General features: G+C 36.4%; 1 protein-coding gene across 1 annotated transcript in view; it reads right to left on the bottom strand.

The window, feature by feature from the left end:
- Window positions 1-23,625, bottom strand: part of NEK11 (NIMA related kinase 11) — a 102,919-nt gene that overhangs the window by 56,446 nt on the left and 22,848 nt on the right. The window contains exons 4-9 of the mRNA XM_082754524.1: window positions 21,642-21,760; window positions 15,635-15,699; window positions 14,217-14,343; window positions 4,407-4,556; window positions 4,245-4,323; window positions 3,646-3,731 (exon numbers count right to left, since the gene is read on the bottom strand). Coding sequence (XP_082610650.1) covers window positions 3,646-3,731; window positions 4,245-4,323; window positions 4,407-4,556; window positions 14,217-14,343; window positions 15,635-15,699; window positions 21,642-21,760 — 626 coding nt within the window. The remainder of the gene's footprint in view (window positions 1-3,645; window positions 3,732-4,244; window positions 4,324-4,406; window positions 4,557-14,216; window positions 14,344-15,634; window positions 15,700-21,641; window positions 21,761-23,625) is intronic.

Here is a 23,625-nt window from a genome sequence, read left to right as displayed (position 1 = left end):
CTCCCTGTGCACACACCGACTACAGCACATGCGGGAAACTCCCTATGTTTAAATTATTTTTCCACCACTTTTCTCTTTGTATAACACCATTTTTCAGATATTTTTACTTCATTGTACCTACCTCTTTAAATATGGGCTTGAAAAAAATGTTTGTCACTTTGCTTACCAGTAGCAATACAGAAGCTAACATTCTCATAAATGCAATAAAAGTCATAATAGAATTATGCATGTACGTGTATTCTAAACATTTAATCAAAAAAGAATCAGACTCCAGTACATTCATCTCCTAGGACGACTTTTTTTTTTTTTTTTTTTTTCCTCAAACTGATGCTCTGAAAAGTTCAAGGTAACTTTCTGTGCTCTAACAAATATAGCTCTTATCCAGTTTTTACGATTCTGGACCTCAGCACAGAGAAGCTGACTTTTTAATGCTTTTAACTGAAGTATAAGAAAAAGATGTTTGTAGTTAGAACTTGCTCTTCATCTTACACACTTGAGACTTCCTTTTGAAAAAAAATAATTGTAGACCCTGGGATATGCAATCATGTCCTGCTTGGGTGTTAGCTCTGTCAATAAGCGATGTCCGCTTGGAAGGTGAAAAGACTTGATATATTCAAACTAATGACAAAGGAACATAGTATATTTTATGGATAATATAAAATGGTTTCATCAATCTGTTCTAGAAACACAGGGATGTTTGAGGTCTAGATATATATTTTGCAGGTAAAAATACTGCTTCATGAAAGATTCTATAATTTTTTGATGCATATGGATAGTTTGAAATCCTATATGGAATGTAGGTGAAAACCCACAAAATAAAGGCATGAATTAAACATTTTTTGAAGATTCTCATAGTGTATGTTTTAATAAGCATTTAACATTCAATATTATTTATAGAGAGTTGGCATAATATTTGGGCAAGATTTCAGTGCCTCAAAACTAGTTAAGGTATATCTCTGAGGAACATCTCTGCAGTTAACTATAATTCATTTGAATAAACAGGAATCCACTCAAGAATTAATTAATTCAACCTGAACACAGCAACAATAAGCAAAAGGTATGTCTAATATTTCCTGAGTACAGCACATCTGCCCGTGTAACTGTAGTGTTTCTGCTATACTAGCGAAGAGCTATTTGTAGCAGAAACAAGAATAGTAGAATATTATGAATACCAAGAATTAGACAATACAGGAATCATTTGTTATTGCCTCATATCTATAGTTGCAAAGTTCAACAATGTGTTTATACTAAAGTGGAAACCTAAACAGAGAACTCTTGTCTGATAAGAGGACAGAGACTCATCTGACAATGAGAGAAAGCAAGAACAGAAGTGACAGGGTGGAAACTCCAACCACAATTTCAAGCTATGAGAGCTTTACAGATATATTCTAAGCAGTCACACCAGGTAACAAAAACGTACAGAATATTTTTCAGTGTTGAATCCAGTGTCCTTATTTCACATTCCTCCTGTCACTGTTATTAAACAACCCTTTCTTTTGCAAAGTTGCAGTTGATCAGCTCTCCTAAAGGAACACTAGCAAGCAGCAGTCTTGGTAACAACTGCAAAGTGACCATAGCTGAAAAACTGCAGGCCTACACTGAGAACAGAGATTACAAAAAGGGGAAAGGCAAATTCCCTTGAATCTACTGTTAATTCTGAATTGGTGCAAGGGCTTTTTCATTGCTACTATTTATTCATTAAAAAAATAAATAAATAAATAAATCAGATAGCTGTTGAAGTCTTGAAAGTTATTCAGAGGAAATAAAAGATGGAGATGACTGCCACGTCTGCACAGGATCACAAACTCCTGATTTTGAATGTGCTATCTCCTAACAGAGCAAAACCACATCAAGAAAACTCAGGGACAGCAAGCAAAGAGGAATGGAAGCTGCCATTGAAACCACGCAGATAATTTACAAAGACAAAATGAAATTGCCCGTGTTGACATTTGCTTTAATCACTGCCGCACCGTAATTTGACACAATTAATTAATTTAATATATATTCGGTGCCTAAAAGAGAGATCATGTGCAAAGGCAGCACTGATTTAAAAGTCAAGAAACACCACTAGTCTTAATTTCTCACAAGAAAGTTACAAGACAAATATAATAGCATCCTATGGATGTATTAGATGAACCGTTTAAGTGTTTATGTCTTCATTTGGATGTCATTTAGGAAACATAGCCTTCACATTCAACAATTAGTCAGTACACAAACTAAGTCAGTACACAAATGACCACGACTTAACTAAAATGATGATCTAAGCCTTCAAAATATACAGACAAAGGTCCTAACTTAATTGCACACTCACTGTTACTAAATTAATTTGTGCATGTGCTACATACACCCTCACAATTTATGGCTCCATGTAGTGGGTTTACGTGGCAAGGTTTTGGTAGCAGGGAGCCATAGGGGTGGTTTCTGTGAGAAAGATCTAGAAGCTGCCCCATGTTTGGGAAGGGCCCCATTGTTTTCCAGATCCGAGCCAATAAGCGATGTTGTTTTGCGCCTCTGTGAGAGCATATTTAAGACAGGGAAAAAACGCTGCGCCACACAGCAGCCGGGAGAGTCAAGGGAGTGGGAGAACAGCCTTGCACCAAGGTCAGTGTAGAAGGAGGGGGAGAGGTGCTCCAGACGCCGGAGCAGAAGTCCCCTGCGGCCTGTGGTGAGGACCATGGTGAAGCAGGATGTCCCCCTGCAGCCCATGGAGTACCACGGTGGAGCAGGGTTCCACGCTGCAGCCCGTGGAGGAGACCACAGTGGAGCAGGTGGCCCTGCACCGACGGAGGCTGCCGCCTGTGGAAGACCCCTGCCGGAGCAGATTCCGGGCCGGACCTGTAGCCCGTGGAGAGGAGACCACGCAGGAGCAGGTGATCTGGCAGGAGCTGCTGCCCGTAGGGGAGCCAGGTTGGAGCAGTTTTCTCCTGAGGGATGGACCCCGTGGTACGGACCCATATCTGGAGCAGTTCTGGAAGAGCTGCTGCCTGTGGGAAGCCCACGCCGGATCAGTTCATCAGGGACTGCATCCCGTGGGTGGGACCCCACAGCACAGGGGACAAGAGTGACCGAGAAGGAGCGGCAGAGAAGAAGTGCTGTAGACTGACCATAATCCCCATTCCCCCGTTCCCCTGCGCCACTCGGGGGGAGGAGGTGGAAGAGGGTGGATGGGGGGGGAAGGTGCTTTTGGTTTTTTTTTTTCCTTTGTTTTCTCACTTCTCTCGCTTGTTAGTTGTAGGCAATAAATCTTACTATCTCCTTATGCCGAGTCTGTTTTGCCCGTTACAATAATTATTGCGTGATTTTCTCGTCCTTATCTCAATCCTTGAGCCCTTTTCACATATTTTCTCCCCATTCCTCTTTGAGGAGGGGGAGTGAGAGAGTGGCTGTGGTGGAGCTCGGCTGCCCACTCGAGCGGAACCACGACACTCCAGAATAAAAATATTTAATTATTACATCCATTTTTTACCCTAAATTCTGATTATGCAACTCATTAATGTGGTTGTCTTGTATTTCTGGGGAATGGCAAAATCCCTTTAAATGCAAAGCACGAGGAGATTAACACAAACATTTGTTTACAACAGCATAGTATTTGGCAACACCATAATTGTTTATAGTTCTGCCCACAAAACACTTAAAAATACTTACACAGCATCAAAAATGGGAGCAGCTTCTTTCTGCCAGTTAAGCCCCTTGTCTTTCACATTCATATTTGTGTATTTGTACTGCATATTCTGTAAAGAAATAAAATAGAAGCAGTATCAATGCTTGAGGCTGAAGTGATCCAGATTCCAATATGACACAAAACAGCCCTAATGCAAAAAATGATCAAGCAGTTTCCTTCCCTACTTCCTTACAAAGTCAAATAATAAATACGTTGGAACCAGGGACCAAAAAAGAAAGATGCACTGTTTTTTGTTAAAATTATGACTAACTAGAACAGTTAGAGATGACACGTACCCAGTCCAAATGATCTGCACTCGTTATGCATAAATATCCATTCCCCTTATTACTCATAAGATTTTAAAGGGGGGTACATTCAGCATGTAGAGTGAGAAAGGCTTAATTTCTCACTGCCTCTCTGCCTCAGTCATACTGTTAGCTTCAAAAGTCCCCTAGATTAATGTTCCCACTGGCTGCACTCTAAGTTATTTTTTCTCTACACATTTCCTCTGTCTCCACTCTACTTCTGTAAAATACATACTCAAGTGGCAAGTGTACAGCTATCGCTTTTTCTTCTTAGATACCTTAAGTTGTTCATCAACATAAGGGATTTTTAGGATCTCTGCTGCTGCTGGTCTCATCGAAGGATTCTTACTTAACATGCTGAAACATGAAGAAAACAAAACTGAAAATTCAGTGATTTTCCAAATTAACTTAAGTAACTGATAAACAAGAGAGCAACATACCTGCTCAGCACTGCATTCAGTTTGCTCGGATATCTATCAGGAAGAGAAGGTGTATCACCTTCTACTATTTTTAGCACAACTGACAAAAAATTGTGTCCAGAAAATGCATGGTCCATACAGCACATCTCGTATAAAATGCATCCCAGAGACCTTGAAGGATAAAATAATCAGAATAGCATAGATGTTATTTTTACAAGTACCATGCATAGTGACATTACAATAAGAAAAATTACAAGTGCATATACGTTTTTCCTGAGAATAGTATATTTTACTATTATGCTAATCTTTTCATCTCAAAAGATTATGATTCATTACTCAGATCACCAATTGACATCATATTAAACAGGGGCAATCATCATTCAATTTTGATAAATGCACGCAAAAACCTACAATCTGTATATATATTTTACACATACATGCAGGTATATAAACACTCATTTAGCCACACGTTCAAAATAGATTCCAAAACTGGTTTGGACTCAAAGAATTATCAAATTTTAGATGACTGCATCATGTTGTAACACATAAAACAAAATTTCCTCAATTTTTTATTTGGAGATGAAAAAAAAAATGAATATGCCAGGCTGAAGACCTAGCTGAGAACCAATGTCAGATTTTATTTATCAGGCTCTTATTCCTCAGTCCTAACAGAGATAGCAAAGACCACCAAGTTGAATATTTTAAGAAAATCACTCTCATAATGATTTATGTAATGACTACTCATAATAGCTTGCACTTCGATTGGCCTCTATCTAATATATTTTTTTTTTAAATAGAGATGCTGAGCTTTCCAGGCTTTGAAGCGTGCCCAGTATCAACTCCAGTTGATACTGGAGTGCAGGAGAATACTGATACGGATATTCAGGAGAACAGAGGCAGTGCGAAGTGACTTGATCAAGGTCATAAAAGATGTTGGTGAGAGCAAGCTACAGGACCAGACTCACCTAGGTAACCAACTTAAATAGCACAGCAACTTTACTTTTCACGTAATATTTGATTGGGGTACTTATCATTTACAGCAGTATGAAAATAAAGCATACTGGTAATACGTAGAAGCATGTATAGGTGAATGGCTTTGGTAAAAAGGGTATAAACATTATCTTTGAAAGCAAATAATGAATAAATTTAAATAATTCATTTTGGTTAAAGAAGAGGAATAAGTTCAGTCCATCTGACAATAAAAGAGCACAAGCAAATAATTTTAGAGCTGAAACTCATGCTCTCTGTATAATGTAAATAAACCCAAGGAGAGAGAACAGAAGGGTTCTCTCACTGGTTCTTTACGAAGATCTGTTTGGAAACAACTATGAGAATATTTTTGCTAAAAACTGCCTAACTATAGAGGTACCTAAATAATTGCCTAGCTTCTGGAAGTTTTAACTGTCAACCAGCTTTCAAACTTCCAAAATCTACTGATCTTGGAAGTTTGAAAGCTGGCTGACAGGCAAAACTTCAGGTAACAGTAACACACAGATGATGCTCTACATTTACAATCTACGTTCAAACTCTGAAACAAGATAATGACCACATGAGAAAATACTTTACAACCAAAGTGCAGACGTGGCATCTGAAAGCATCAAACAAAAAAGGAAACCAGCCAGAGGGAAGAAAAAAAGGAAAATCCCAACTTGATAGACTGTACTAAAACTGTTGTGTTTTTGTTTTTTTTCAGAATCAATCTGTTTTCGGAGGCTGCTTAATTCTGGCAGCTAAAAATTGCTTAATGAGCCATTAAGAGAACAGGATTTACCACATGAGGGAAGCCCATTTATTCAGCTAGCTGAGTCCTCTGACTACACCTGAGACTTTGGAGAAAGATGAAAAAGAACACCCGAGGCATTCTGGTGAAGCTGGGGCAGCAAACAGGCTGCCCAGGGAAAACCCCATCTGTCCCATCACAGAAAAAAATAACAGAAAGAAAAAATAAATAAATAAAAAGCAGGGAAAAAAAAGAAAAAGTAGATTATTTATTTATTTATTTATTTATTTATTTTTTACTGCAAAATACAACTCTTTGAAATGACGTAAGTAGTTCTAAGCTGAGAAAGGTTGTCCTGAATCCTAGAGCAAGGCCACTTCTTCTCAGGACAGCTGCTGAGCTGTAGTTGCCTAAGGAAGTTACGAAGTTTTTGCCTCGAGACTGCATTTCTCAGAGCAGTTGTGTTTCTACAGTTCCAGCCTAAGCATGTTGTAAGAAGCAAAGTCAGCAAGAGAAGATTGCTTCCTGATTCCCATGAGCAATTTGCCAATGACCAAAACATATCATTTAATTACTTTTATAATCCTAGCTTGTATAACTGCCAGCGTTATAAAATTCTAAAATGGCCATGAAAGTATCCAGCCAGAGCATTTGGTTTGACAGCTGTTTGTGAATAGGTTCAAAAAATGTGCTAAACAGCACTTCATTTCAGCAAAACTGATGCAAGATCGTTTCACATTGAAGCCACTTATGCTCAATTATATAATAAAAAGGAGCATCTGCACAGGTTTCAGTATATTCTCTACAATATCAAAGGACAGACTTCTACGTTCTCAGGAGAAACCACCCTGTGGTTTTTGGTGCTACTTGTTTACATAAGCATTGCTGTCCCATTCACATCTTCTGGTCTATTATAGAAATTTCTAAACTTCACTACAGTCCTTCAAAGGCTGTAAGGTGCACATTAACTTTTTAATGAAATGCTAAAAGCCAGACAATATAAATGCCTATACCTTTGTGGCTTGTGCATCTCAGTCTGACTGTACCAAGTCTTAAGAATTTGCTGACCCCAAGGTCTATGAGGAATACATACATGTACATACATCTGACCCCAAGGTCTATGAGGAATACATACATGTACATACATCATGACACTCTCATCCACGGCTTTTCAGATCTTCATGTCAGGGTTTATCCAGCTGTAGGTGTGCAGCGTTTATCATTAATCTTCCTGCCTACTTCTTTCTAATAGTTGTTGGTGTCTAATGGACACAAATAGATCCAGATCGTATGGCTCAGTCTTTTAAACAGTGAACCAATTGGATAGAATGGCAGCATCCTAATTCTCATAGTAATTAATTTCTGTGGGGTCTTGTTGTGGGAAAAGATCAAGGTAGTCTGTGCACCCAAAACTTCACTGGATTTTTAAATACCTCCATATACTTCATGGATACTTCCATTGAATTATCGCAAAAGACTCTCCTGTCTGTCCTCTCAAGGAGCGATTAAAGCTGAGCACGCAGCAGCTTTTGAAAACAAAACAAAACAAAACAAACAGAAACCAAACATACAGAGATTACAATATTGCTATATATATTATTTATCAGATTTACTTTTCATGTGCCATTATGCTGACTATGCATCTCCCCAGCACTTTCAAACATTTTGAGTGTTCAGGAATCCTTCCAGCTTCTATCAGCTATTTCCAAACACAAAGCCAGTAACACTTGGGAAATTCAGAAAGACTGGGGAGTCTCCCAGAATCACGTATACTCTGTGTACACTTTGTACAAACTCTCTTTACAGCGTTAGTCATTCATCCAGTCAATAAACAATATTTTATATTACGTATCATAGAATAGGCAGATTTAGAGTTAGCAGCAAACCATTTATATTATTTTAATAAACTTCCTTTCAATACAAAATCCCATTCCAAAATGTTCCTCACTACGAGATTGATTCAAGTTATAACCTCAAATGCTGTGGACACTATTATTAGTTATATAGATTGCCTAGTTTAGAAATAAATTTGGATACCTCCAAACCTTTATATTTGGGTGAGCAGCCCACTTACGTGGGTGAAGTTATATACAGCAATAGGGGCCAAAAGCATGACAAAGATTGCCTGGCTTGGGTCACTGTAGAAAGAACATCACTGTACTCTTTTCAGTAAAGGAAAGGTTCTTCCTCTTTTTTTCTCTCTCATTCATGGGGTGGAAAGGGCTTGGCTGACTCTTGGTACATGTATATAATAGCAATTATAAAAAGGGTTTTGGTCAGCACAGACATTTAATAGTCTTACAACCATCTAGCATTTCTACGGTACAAAGAAGTGGAAAAAATAAAATAATAATTCCTTCTGAATGTTTTATTCGTTCTTATCACAAGATACATAATCTCAGCAAAACCAGCTATGAAATGTTTTCAGTAACAGCTGTTTGAATTCAGCTAAGATGCACTGAATTTCCACTGGGTGATGATATAACTGCCTTTATTATTGAACTGAAATAGCTCTCACTTAAAACAACATAGGTATGTATTTGTTTCTTGCTATCTGTATCTGGGATGGTGAAAATAATTCAAAATAAATACTTGCCACATTCTGTTAAGAATCCATTATAATCAACACTATTGCAGTAAAAAAAAAATCGAAATCAAATACTTGTGCCAAAATTATTCTTAATAAGAGTATCGCACCAGCATAATCAGCTATAGGGATCTTCTTTTTCTAATTGTCTTGGGACTAGATAGAGGAATATGGGAGGAAAAGATATTTTAGACACCATTATTAACCCAAATTACAATTTGTGCTTTACTTGAAGACCCATAGTTTGGAAACTCTGGGACAAAATCTTACAGAGACAGAGTAGGCTGAAATTTTCTCCCATGAGTCACATATTGGCAATTTCTTTCTACCTTAAGTTCCATAAAATAAAAATATTGATGAGAACATAGCTTACAAATCGCAACTCACATTGCTTTGAAGAAGTTTTTGTTCTGCATTTATCTCTGAATTAAAACCAGGGATCATTTCAGTGGAGCTTTGCTGATTCATAACAATGAGGATCTAGCACACCTTTTCAGCATAGATGAGAAATCTGTGATGTCTGCTTCAACCCTTGCTTTCATATAAAACTGCACTTTAAAAAAAATCCATCGGTTAAACATTACTCAAAAGACCAATGCATGAATTTTATGGCTGCTTTTGGTAATTATTCGACATAAAATTTGGCACTAAAAATAATTATTTTTGGATTGTTATTATTAAAAGAAAAGACAAACTGGGGCAAAAGTACAGACAAGCAAGCACAATTAAAATGAAAGTCCCAAGATGTGTGGCATAGGGAGCCCAATATAACCAAATCCCACAGAAAAAAAACATTTATCAAAATATGGCAACACTTGACAGTTGACGTGGAGTATAATGGATTCAAATGTGATATTCCTTTGTCTCTGCCAGACAAAAAGAAAACAATTTATACCTCTCTTGTAAAGAATTTGCTTTGCTTCCAAATGACAAATAGATGTGTTTTTCAACTGAATTGTTTCTGTTATCATTTCTGCCTCTGAGATAATTTGTGTTACATATTATGCAGAAATTCTTTGTGAAGTTCATGGGTGGAGTTTGCCAAATATGCTCATAGCTTTGAAAAGGAGAGAGAAATATCATTGTTCATAACTGTTTGCTTACACTTTATCACATCTACTCAGAAACAAAGTAAGATGGTTTTAATAGCCGCTACAATGGAAGCACTCAATATTTGCACTGAGGATTTATACTGATCCTGGGCAGACTACAAACCAGTGCAGATTACAGTCTCATTTTAAGCAACCCCAAACTCTCAGGGTTAGAAAACCTGAAAAAAATTGCAGTTGTGCTAACAACTAGTGGCAGGCAAATGTTGTTAACTTTACTGGAGACGTGAACACAGAGACAGTTGCAAGTGTGACGAGAAAGTGACGCTCATTCCCCAGTATGAAAAAAGCAGAATCTAAACTGGTTGGGAGCCCGTGTGACAAGGGAACCTCCAATTTTCTGATGTAGAGGAGACCTCTGGGAAAGCTACAACAGTCCACTTTAACTTTAGGACCATCTGTAGAAATTATCATTGACCTTCTTGGTAAGTTTAGGCTTTCTAGGTTGCATGAGGACAGTGGAAAGTACAAAGGTTTCTCTGTTCTTCAGAGATCCTTAGATATGGGATATGTATCCCAACATCTAGGCTCACTAACACTCTTGCTATTATCACTACTTATGCAAAACTAGCAGTTCTGAGTGATGACTTGCTTTATCATTAGAAATATTTCTATTTCATTATATTTCAACTAATTTTAGAAAAAGCAACCTGATCTAAAAAGTTGTGGAATGAATACTGATGGATGGGACATGTATTTGGTAGATCTATGTTAGGCACAACAAATATCATAGAATCAAAGTTGACCAGAAGGTCTCACTCCCCTCAGCGTGGTGCAATTCCTACAGCCATGTTTGGTCCCCAGTAACAGAAATGGCACAGTTTCGCTGCACATGGTAGGGCTGAGGGTAATGTTTATGAAGTTTATATATGGAGTTCACCTTTACCAGGGCTTCTTATGTGTCATTGCATAAAAATTGTGTGAAATGGGAACAGGCTGCTCCACAGCTCATCTGATCTTTCTGTCCTTTCCTCCTCTCTCACAGATGGATGCATTTGGGCTGTAGAATATTCCATAGTTTGAAGGACACAAGAGCAGCCTCATCAAATCTGAGCTCAGATATAAGAATAAATAACCAGACAAGGAATAACAGTTCTTTCTAACATTCCTACGTATTCCTCTACTGAAGTCAGAATTGAAGAGAAAATATCATTCCTCAAATTTCAAAAATACCAGGTCATTTTAGCTATCTCCTGGGTTTTTCATTCTATGAAAGGAATAAAGATATTATGCTACATAGGTGCAATTGCACAGGCCATGTTTATATATAGATATTACTGTTATAAGCAATGATGACAATATAGACATATTTAGACGTAGTGAAATAAAGCTGGGATCAAAAAAAAATAAAAAAAAAAATCCCAAGGAATTTTAATAATGCTAAGATTTTACACTCCTTGTAAGCAAGGGAACTAAGACTGCTAGCAGGATGGTGTGTTCCTTTAGGTAGAAACTCGCTATCACTTTTTGAAGGAAACCAATTTATTTAATGAATTGAAGTTACTGACTCCTGGAAAATGAGCTGTCACACTTAAAAAAAAAAATAGCCCTTAAAAAACAAAAAGACTGAAACAATAGCAGAACTTGAGCTCTCACATGTCAAGCAATTAAAAAATGAGCTTCCTTGAGCTTTATCAAAAAGCATTTATATCTCATAACTAGAGAAGTTTCTCAACAAGAAGAGACATTCAAATTTACCAGCCTTTGTACTAACTTGATAACAAAAAGCTGCAGAGAAACCCAGCAAGCTTCAGTTAACTGGTCATGATTGGCTAAAAACTGTTGTAAAATGAACTTGGAACACAATCCGTCTTCTACATACTTTCAGATAAATAAAAGTGACTTTGGTTTTTAGAGCCAACACCTTAACAAATGTCTTCCATGGCATGTTCACCTCAATCATCAAATTCTGTGTCAGGGAATGGAGTTAAGATTGTCCTTGGAGAAAATATGCTTTCCATTGAATGTATGGAAAACAGCCTTCTCCTCCCTAGCTCTCCCAAAATCAGACGAAGGACGTCTGTTCAAAGACGTGGCACACTGATTGCTGATCAGCAATATCTTGCTCTCACATGCACACTTGTTAAAGCTTTTGGCTTTGAACTTTCTAGGCATCACAGGGAATAAGTAAAAAAACAAACATGAACAGAATTGATGGTCATGACTTCCCCAAATGTTTAGCAAGAAGTGCCCTAATTTCAGAATCAAAAAACATATGCAAGGTTGCAAAAAGTTTCAGAACCTCGGCACACCCAACTATAGAAAAAGGATAAAGTATGAGACAGTGCATTATAAAATGAAAATGTGAAATGATATAAAAGCGTTGGTGCTTACTACTATGCAACTATCACAAAACCAAGGGCTGGAAGCAGATGTGCAGCTGGTGGGCCAAGACAGTTGACAAACAAGATTGGGGATGGACAATTCAAACTCAGATGGTCTAGTGACTCCTTACAAGGCCAGCAAGTGCAAAATAAACTCAGAGTCACTATTAAAATAGTAAATGAAGGAATTAAACCACCAATGTGTCAATTCAATGTATGACCCTTCATAGTTGAAAAGTCCTTACAGAAAGAGAGTTTCTTGGCTCAGAAAGATTTTGTGGGCCAGGGTTCTAGTGAGACAGGGCACATCTCTTCCTTTGTGCCCCCACCACAAAGGGCCAAGAACCTCCTCGTGAAAGCAGTTCCACCCTTGGCTGAGTACTCTGGGTATTAGTTTGGAAAGATAACAAAATGCATCAAGTATAGCAAAAAGCCAGTAGCTAGTGACTTGCTCTAGGGGCTTTTCTCTGCTATTTTGTAGATTTTAAAAGAGTGATCAACACATCATTTATAAAAATGCTGACAAAATCTGGTTTCATTTACTCTGTAATGCTGCAGTGACATATGGATTGACACATGTAAGCATGAATAGAACTTAAACATATATTTTACATCCAGTGTCAACTGCAATAGAAATTATTCTTTATAGTAATAGTGCACAAAAGTCATGTTTTCCTGTCTGTTCAGTTGTTTTCACATCTTTTGAAATGTTCTCTCAATATATTTTTATTGACTACATGTATTAACTCATATTTATTTTGATACAGATGAACAAGATCGAATCTGACATTAAATCCATCTCTGTTCAGCTATAAAGACCATGAGATGAGTTTCCTGACACATCCGTTGACTGGATTGAAGATGTTAACCGTGAAAAATGGTTGTTAGCAGTTAAAGATACAGATGACTGTTCTGAACTTCTAGAATTATATCCTGCACTCCCAAATATATTTTGAAAAGTCAGAACAGAGCAGAATTTAGAGTAAATTATCAAGTAAACAAACTACATTCCAGTGGTCAAATGTTTTATACAGGAAACTTCCTGGATTGAAATATTCTTTAAAACAAAACAAAACAAAACAAAACAGTCAGATGTGCATAACTACAGAAACAAATACGTTTTAAGAGAAGAAACAAAGTATTTTATAAAAAACACTATGACAGAATTAAAAAACAAACAAACAAACAAACAAACAAACAATAGTTTTAACAGTCACCATGAAATACAATGGGTGTTTTAGAACATAAACAAGACAGGTATTTTCCCCACTCCAAAAATCATTCCTCATCTTAGTTTGAAAAAATACCTGCACAACTAAAATTTTCCTTTAAAAAAAAGACTTTAAAGACTTGTTTTTTAAAATCTTTCAACAGATCTCAGGTTCTCAACTTGATTCTTTAATCATTACCTCAGAAGTCAGTATTTTGTGCTATCTAAGTGCAGAACTGACACTTCTCTTTCTACCTTTGAGCCTTTTATGAAACTGTTTGCCTCTTTGCTTCTGTCCAGTTATTCTCATATTCAGCTCTCCTTCCAAGTATCTTCTTCCTTTTGCCATGTTCCAATGCTTTTCAATTCAGTTCCTAAGAAAGTTCTCCTGTTTCCCTCTCAGCCAGGAATTGGTCCTTCCATGGCAATTTCACAGACAACTGTCTCTTTCTATTTATCTTTCACTATAAGAGAAAGATTTCCCCCTTCCTAGCAGAACTCAAGATTAATCCATCGTCATCTTGTGTCACAGCAGAGACCGGACCTGAATATTCTTCTCTTTTGAAGTCCAACATAGCCCCATATAATAGTAACCACATGCTTCTCAACACAAAGAGCAAATCTTCAAATTGCAATACATGATGCAAATATCCTGGAATAGTTTTAGAGGAGTAGTGTGAGCACCCTACCGAGGAAGCCCTGCTTCCTTTTTCATTAAACCCCGTTGGTTTGCTTTTTAAAAAACAAACAAACAAACAATTGAGAGTAGTTCCTAAATAAAGTCAAATGCTGATCTTGACAATATATGACATTTTACCTTTCATGACATTTTCTTTTCAATAAATGTATAATCCTACTGAAATAGCATGCTGACTACTCACCAAATATCAGATTTTGTGTTATAGCCCTGGTGTTTCAGTGCCTCTGGACTCATGTAGTACGGTGTCCCAGTAAATGTAGTTGCCAGATCACATGAACCCATCAAAAGACGAGAAACTCCGAAGTCCCCTAAAAGTGACAACAGAAAGATCCGCCCCCAAACAATTAAACACAATAAGACTAAAATTCTTACAAAGAACTTAACCATTAACGCAGCTTTCACATGCTTCTGTTCACTCTCCATTTTTAAATTAAGATCCACATTCTCAGTTTGTGTAAGTGGTCAAAATTCCAGACATGTCAACACAAAAACATTGTTTTACAGAGAACCAAGAATATTGGTAATGAGATAGAGATTTTTTTTTAATTCCTGCTTATCACTTCAAAGTCAACCCAAGTTGACTGTAATTAGTAGGAATTTCTTATCTAGGTGTCCATCTTATTTAAAATTATGTGGAATAATGGGCTGACCTACTTCCCCATTTCTACCTACAGTCCATTTCAAAGGGAGGGATCAGCCTTTGCCAACTCTACTTATATTTCCAGGAAATGGCCCAAGGGATTAAACAAAAAAGGTTTTGTCCACATGTTCTGGTAACTTCTACAGATAAAAAAATAACGATGCTGTTGGGATACTAAGAAAGGTTTTGCCCTGTCAATGTGTATGTAGTGAATAGCTCTAGGCATCAGAGTTTGATACTTCGGTACCACTGTGATTAATAATACAAAAAAAAAAATCAGAATTGTGTTTAAACCAACCTGTTATAATAAATGCTTGGAACTCTTTATGAAAGTGAAATTAATACAAAATAATTTCAGTGGCAACAAAGAACTTAACCTGTAAGTACTGCTTTTTGTAAATGAAGAGGATGAATTAGGACATCCTAACATCCTAACATGGATCGGGAAAACCATGTTCGATTAGAAGCACAGGTAACAAAAAGGCAAGATACTAATTAAATATTTACATTTCAAGAGCATATGCAAATATTTATCTATTTGTATAAACTACTGTTAGACACAATACAGTAACTGAACATTAAAAAATTGAATAACTTTTAAATATGGTTATTCATCCAAAATTCTGTGGTTTTTCAAAATAAGAACACCACATAGAAGAACATAGTTTCAAGACGTCTCAGGAGGTCATCTGATTCAAACCCAAGTCAAATCAGGGCCACCTTCAAAGCTACATGAGGGTGCTCAGGTCTAGGTCCAGGTGAGCTCTGAGCACCCTCAAGGCTGGGATTTCAGTGCCTGTATGGGTCCCTGTTTCTGTGTATGCCTGTCAGGTAAATGTTTGACCACAAATCAAACACTACATCAGACATCACTTTATGTAAATCTCCTTATTCACAGAATGTCTGCTGGACTGTTCTATCATAGTAAAACATATCTTTAAAAAGTATGCAAGTCTCACCGATTTTAAGAAGATTATTCTTCAAAAATATATTCTTGGCTTTCAAATCTCTGTGAAGTATTCGCCTGGAATACAAAAAGAAGTTCAACCTCATCTGACTTGAATGATTCAAAGTCACGTACCAAGTATTTCAAGTATTTATCTTCATTCCTTGCTAGGAAGGCCAGCCTACCGCTGCTACAAGTCTAACCCTGTAAGTGACAATGCACAGAGACTGGCATTAAGGAGCTTCACAAAAACACAGAGGTACATTCACAGACACCCACATGTGGGATGAGAGCCTAAGCAGCCAGGATAATAAAAATGCACCCAGGGATCCCAGCTTGAGAATACAGATACAGGCTTAACATGAGCTGCAGAGCAAAAGAGAAAAGCATGTCTTCCTGTCTGGCTCTTCTTAAAAGCATGACATCCTATTTTCAGCCAGAAGAATAAGATGTGTCACAATAGAATAGGGGATGAGAAAAAACAGCAATAAGAGCAATAAGCTCAGGTAACCCTCCTGCAGAGAAAACGTATTAACTTGAAAGACAAACATGTATATAGACTAGGCTACTTGTACAAATTTTTACGGTAATGGTCTGGAAGATAAAAGAACTTTACAAAGACAGAGATCAAAAGGAAAAGAAATAGAACAACTAGCTTTCACAGATATATTCTTCCATCAAAGACTGAAGCAGCATCAGAAGATACACACCATGCCAGGACAAACAGCATCTCCTCCATTTCTAGAGATTTTAAAGCTCATTAGGAAAAAAAAAAATCTCTACAGTACACAAAGCATCTTCTCAATTAATTCTTATTAATAACACTTCCAAGAGGGTTCCCTACAACCTCAGCCAAACTTGAATTCAACCACTTTTAAGTTCCTTATAACTAACACTGTGTGTTATCAAGCCACCATCTCTGCTCAGGAGGAGCTTAGAATAGCTTCAGTACATAATGACTACTGAAACTGTGTTTGGTATTACAAATACACTACTTGTTTAGTCATTTAGAACAGATAAAGAAAGCAACAGAGGCTCTAAGATTCTTGAGATGTGGGCAGAAAAACTCAATATGGTAATAGATTTTATTTGTTCTTGAGCAATCCTCAAGTATTACATCAAATTTTATTGAATTATTATAGCCTAATGCATTTAATGCATTGAGATACTGAAATGATTTCCAAAACAGCTTCCATATTAAGGCCAGAAAATACGTATTCTACAGCACAATTAAAATAAGCAATTTAGTCCATGTCTCATTGGAAAATATTTTTTGCAAGAAAAGAAAAAAATTATTTAATTCAATATACTTAGTTCATAAATTGCATGTGGGGGGGAGAGAAAAATAGCTATTAGAAGATATTGTAGTACGCACGTAGCTGAACAAGGAAACATTTCTATTTTTATGGGACATAAAGAAAAGAGTTCTTTATACATTATGGGTTTTTTTTTTCCAATTTTTGTCCTGAAAATAATACTTCTAGTGAGAGATTGCACATTTGCAAAAATGAAAGTTGTATTCAGCATGTCTCCACTGATGTCTATAAATAGTTTATTCTCTACTTGGAAACTTTCTTGAGCAATATACATACATCTATCATGCATACATCAGTAAGGAAATTAAGCTAAGATTATATTCCTTATTATTTTATAAGCCTACGTACACACAGTTGTATATAAATTTTGCTTTGTCAATTTAGATTCATAAAGTATTTCCTTACCATTCATCACACAGAGCTTTGAAAGAACTTCACTTCACTGTCTTAGATTTTCATTTTTTGTATTATTATTTTGTTGTTGTTGTTTTTAGTTTTGTAGAAACATAATCTTGAACCTAAAAGTTAGCTGGGCAACTGTGATTTGAATGACAAGTATCTTGATGTATAAAAAATATGCAAAAAACTTTCAGTAACTTACTATATGAGATAAAGAGAAGTATTTTGGCTACAGTGGTTTGAAATGGAATATAATGCTTATATAAACGTGCAACATAGCAATGAAAATATGATGCAAATTATTTGTGTTGCCAATAATTATAAGATGCTTTTATGCATTAATATGAGTAAAAAATTTTGTGGGTAATTTTTTTGGAACTTCCCATGATGATAACTCTTGACACCAGCCACTTCAATCTGCCAGGATACGTCAGAAGATTAACAAGTTACAAGCTGAAACCTTAACTGAAACAACTACTTTAATTCTAGCAAGAAATAAATATATGTTGCCAATAAAGGTAACATGAATTAACTGGACTCCAGCAAATCTTAATCTAACTTGACAGTTAGTGAAGTGGTTATTGATATTTTGGGTAGAAATTAACACTTCAGGATGGTTTTAAATTTAGACTATAAATACACCCGTACCTATGTTCTACAGATTACCTGCTTGCTGTCTCATACTCATAAAAAAGCAGCACGGATCACTGAGCAGTAGGCAGCCTCCTTCAATAAAGATGCCTCTGCAACATACCAGCAAGTGAAGCTGATTGAAGCTGAAGTAGTTTGCTTCTGCAAAATATTCAGCAATAAATTTCTCTTTCCTTTGTCTGAAGAACTATTCTGAGAACTAAGAGGTTCTGGGCAACTGTGAATCCTGTACTAGGAAAGACAATGTGAAATCCAGATAGACTTGGACAGCATGTGCTACCCTATAGATTGAAAGCAACAAACTTGTTTGAATAAATGGTAACCTCATCAAAATCTCTGCGTTTGCATATTGTTCATAAAGATTAGCAAAGTGATGGATAACATAATGGTCAGCTATATTCAAATTGAGGTTAAATGAATCAATGGCTTCATTGCCTGAGTGCTGTGGGATCCATTTTGTGCACTAATATGTGATGGACTACAAGTACGCCAGAGAGACCAGATGATGGTTTCACGCTAACTCTCTCTGTCTAGATAAGACCACTGAACTATGCTGCCTGTCCTCTACTTGTCTCTTTTGTTATATCAATGACAGATGAGGATTGCATCTATTTAATTCTAGATAATTTAGCTTTCAAGTTTAAATTCAAAAATCCTTCAATTATGTAAAATAGACAGTAGATAGCAGAGTCACCGGGAGATATTCATAACTCCTTTGGGATTTATGAAGCATAAGTAAAAGACATGAATGCCTAATCTGTACAACCTGCTTTATTTGGGGGGAAGAGAGCAACATAAGGTAGAAAAACAGTTCTTTCTGGAGGTAAATCTCAATGAGAGTTTTCAAAAAGCGTAGTTTTCAAAAGTTCAACTAATGGTGCACAAGAAACAGATCCACACAGTAATTTATGTCTAGAACCAGAAATTATCATTTTTGCTGTTCTGGGATAAAAACTCCCACCCAAAGCAGCTAGATTTTCTAAGAAATGGCATGAGGAAGTCCAACCCACAGATAATGAACATTTCAAGATTCTAACTCTAGGGCAAAGTTTTTTTGCATTAAAACATAGTTCAAATATGTATTAAACCTTTTTTTTCCCTTATCAGTATAGAAGAAATCACATACAACTCCTTTACACATAAACAGAGGGCTGTTATTCTATGTTTGTATTTCAGTAATTCCAACAGATTTCTGTAGGTACTTTTAAAGCCTTTTAAGCCTAAGCTTTGCCATTTAAGCTATTGTTTGGCTCTATAATAATAAGACAGAGAATAGTTTTCTAATGTGAATACAGTTAAAACCACGATATAATAAACGAAATACAAATAAAACTGTCAAGTCATTTCTATGTGTCTGGAGCGGTGCTATTAAATAGCTCTAATTCAAAGAGAGAAAATGAAATGCTGTTTGGAAAATCAAATTGTTATTTTCACTGAAGAATTCAACTGTACTTTTCAGGAAACCCAGTAATTTAACATACACATTTATCAAAGTGTTTATTTATAAGAATTTTTTAAAGATTTGAGAACAAATAGAAGATAAGAAAAATAAAGGAGAGAAAAAAAGAGTAGACAAAGGGACCTGTGAGAAAAGTGCAGATAACAGAGGCATAAGGAAATACAGAAGATAAAAGACAAAAAGAATGAACAACTTATACAATACATTATTATTATTACTCTGCATTAGTCTACACAATACATCCTCTAAACACACAGGTTAAACAAAGGATTTTACCAAAAGTGGACCTTCCAGATTAGTAACATTTTTATGATAAATTATTAAACCAGAATTCAAGAAGGGGGAAAAAAGCCACTAATGGTTCAGTTAAACAGTCAGGATTTTTATTTCAATTTTCCTCTGTCCTTTCTGCCTGAGGTGAGTGCTGAAAAACACAGCATCCCAAGAGATCTCTCTTTGTTGTGCTCCCATCACTGCAGTCTGTGGGGATGGCACGGTGCATCACGTACAACCCCCAGATAAATTGGCATTTAGGAACCAAAATGTTCTGAGTCACAGACAGTAATTCACTCTGCCCTTTTCCCTCTACAGTCTGACTCTGCAGGTGCAAAAACTCATTAGGCATCTCTCAGTTTAGGTCAAATGTATCCTACATACTTCACTTCAGCTCAACTGAGAAACAGTTGTTCTTGTTGACCGGTGACTATCTCCACCTGCTCCTCTCTTGAAACTCAAGTTCAAGCAACCAAATTTGGCCCAAGCTACTGTGAGATAAATTTGAAACAGCTACATCAACGTGGTGCTGTTTTCAGCCTCAATTTAGCAGATAATAATCTTTATTTTTTTAACTACTCATGCAGAATTGAAGACTAATTATTCTAGTTTATATTCTGAGTAGAAAAAAAGAAAAAGACAAGAAAAAAAGAAAAAAGGAAAAAGAAAAAGAAGAGAAAATAGAAGAGAGAGAAGAAAAAGGTAAAGAGAAAAAAAAAAAAAAAGAGAAAAAAAGAATTCTCATCTCCAGACTCTGGATGTAACCTAACTTTTCTCTCTTTCTCTCTCCCCTCACTAGCTGTGCTAATAATTTAAGCCATTATTCTTGGCAAAATTATTATTATTTTAATTTTTCATCTCTTGAAAACATGCATCTAAATCTGAGTGAGGTAGTGTGCAGATTAGTTATTTACAATTGGCAAAGTAGGTGTTACACAAGGTGAAAGCAGAGAAATATCCTTAACCTATGCTAAGACAGTCCTTGCAGCAACGACATTCTTATTTCTGAAAGTTCAACAGGAATTATAGCCCAAACAGTTCATCTTGGCAGGATGAAACACCTTGCAAATCACACTGGAGGCAAGAACTACACTCGCAGAGATTACCAGGTAACTATTCACCTGTTATTATCCCTGTTCTAAACAAGTGAGGTCTCCACAGCTGTTCAAAAGTCTGCAAACCAGAGCAAGCATCTTGTGTGGAGTGTGCTACCAGCAAATCCAAGGGATGGTCAAGAATGTTGGATCCCTAAGGCTCACAAAAAGCCTTTTTAAGCCTTGCATTGAGACCTTATTAGACCAATGCTCTACCACTCTCCATCAGATGACCAACTTGACACATGTGGTGTCATGGAATCTTAAACTATTAGTTATGAAATGTGTTAATCAATCATAGTCTCATGAAATCACTGTCTTAATGATCTGTAGTAATTTTTTAGGTTAATCTTTGATGTGTTGTTAAAAGTAATGTCAGTTTTCAAAGAATGTAAGCATATAAGATTTTAAGGGGATTACATCAAGCACTTATATTTGATTCTTCGCATTAAACATCTGCAAGAGCTCTTTGCTGAATCCCCTTAAAAGTTGTCTTTATTTTAAGCTTTAAAACTATTTTATTCTAACAATATTGAGCAATTTCTATCATGTTAAATTTTTCACTTGGCTCTTAGAGAATTTGTCTCACACAAAGACATTTATCACTGCACTGTTAAAGATATAACATACAATATCCTTGCATGGTAGACAATTAATTACACTTTATGTATACTACACATACACTACAGCAGTTCGTTGACTAGGATTTTATTCCAATAAAAAATAATCAATATGGTTCAATTTCTATTTGAATAAATACAAGTCAGTAAAAGCTTACTCACTTCCCTCATGAGTTAAATGCTCTTGTATTAAAGCAAATGACTGTACCTTTCATGCATATAGTTGACTCCAAGTAACAACTGTATAAACCAGTCTATTATTTGTCTTTGAGTGAATACTTTCCCAGATTGTTTGTACTCTTGAATTTTGAAGTCTAGATCTCCACCCTGAAAAACATCACAACATTTTAAAATTTAAAGTAAGTACATTTAAAGTTAGTTTTTTAAAATGTCTTCTCTTTCATGAAATCACAGGATGCCATTTTCTTACACCTTCAGGCTCCGCAGAACACAGGCAGTAAAATTAATGCTGGCACATGAATTCTGAACTCTCACAGCACCAAAAGCATACAGAACTGAGGATCAAAATGAGATCAAGCTGTCTGGCTGCAGAAGGAAATTAGGTCAGTTCTCTCTCAAGAGTTACATAAAATCACAAAAGTTTTCAACAGTTCTCACTTCATGTCACCCAACTTTAGACATGTACTTCTGAGCTAGTCACCTCAAACTCCCTTAATTATAATTAAGGCAAAGGAACAGTCACTTACATAGTGCAATTAGCTCTGCCATGTCTGTCTTAGGAAGGGATGGATCATGTTGTACAAATGCAGTTTCTCTATAAAGGTTTATGAGGTCTACATTGTCCAGCCCAGATGTAAACAGCTAAGTTGAAGGAAATTAATCTGCCCCTGAATGGTCCGAACAATAGTTTGTAAATCTAGGGAAAACATTTCCACTTAAGTTGAACAATGCACAGTCAAGAGGCATTCTCATTTTTTACACTGAATAAGCATATCAGCAGTGAAGAAACTGTGCTGTTCTCTTAAGAATTAAAATACAGACTCTTAAATTATGATATTTTGTCTCTCTTTAAATTCTCTTTTGTCAGAAACAAAGCAGAATTAAACTGTCTATAATCTGTGGCATGTGTTATTGTAGATACTTCATTAAAATTCCAAGTGAATCTAGAAGTAACACTAAAAATGGAGCAGTATGATACATAGCAAGCACTGCCAAATAAACTAGAAAATATATACAGAAAAAGACTACTCGAAAACTATAAAGGCAGATATTTGTAAAAATCAGTCAAACAGCATGATAAAAGAGGCTCTCAAAGAAGCTTAAAGGAAAACCATTTATTTTGCTAAAAAAGAGAGAAATGGTTGTTTATCCACTTTATAAAATAAATGGATTTTGTTTACAAGAATGCACATTAGTGGCAAGTACTATGTTGAGGTAACTAATCCCAGAGCAAAGGGATGGTGAGTCTAATTCTATACTAGTGATTAATTACCTTACATCAGGACAACCTACTCTGCATAAATCATTACTTCTGCATAAAATCAGAAGTATTACGTGCCACATACAAGAAAATAGTTTAACCTGCACCACTGTCCTAAGTGTATAGAAAACAGACCACTAGCTATGCTGATACATTCCATTTACCATGATCAACCCTTCCCTGTGCTGTTGACTCCAAAAGGTTATGGTCTCTTCAATATTCCTTGTTTTTCTGTTCCCAAAACCACAGTGCTTCATACTGACGTTACAAAATAAGCAGGTTCTGTCCTTGCAGATCTATACATTTCTATTTCAGCATGAGTTTACAATAGTGTTTGTGGTTCTTCAGGCTCTAAAAGTTGCAAAATTCAAGAGTGATTGTGTTGAAAAAGAATATATTTTGTCATACATTAAAAATGTGTTCCCTGACAATGTCCTGCAATTTCTAAATTGAAATGTCTGAGTCATCTTGTTCACTAGGGATGGTAATAGGGCTTCGACTCTCCATCTGCATCCCTGCTGCAGCCCAGAGAGAAGCTCTTCTGGGAACTTGGAGCTCTGAGCAGCTGCTTCCCCTTTGCAACTCCAAATGTTCAACAGCTTCCCAATGGCTGCTCACAGCGGAGCAGAGGAAGGGAAGAAAAGGTATTGCTGGGTACTTTGCTGCATGGCAACCAGATGGGCTGTGTCTGAGCCTACACACCTCAAAAAAGTAGTGACTCACCTACTCCAGATGGCTGCCCCAGACCACT

This window comes from Aythya marila (genome assembly GCF_965140915.1).
Source record: "Aythya marila genome assembly, chromosome: 2".
In the NCBI taxonomy this organism is placed as follows: Eukaryota; Metazoa; Chordata; class Aves; order Anseriformes; family Anatidae; genus Aythya; species Aythya marila.
The sequence above is the reverse complement of the archived record's forward strand: the minus strand, read 5'-3'. Positions and strand labels throughout refer to the sequence as shown.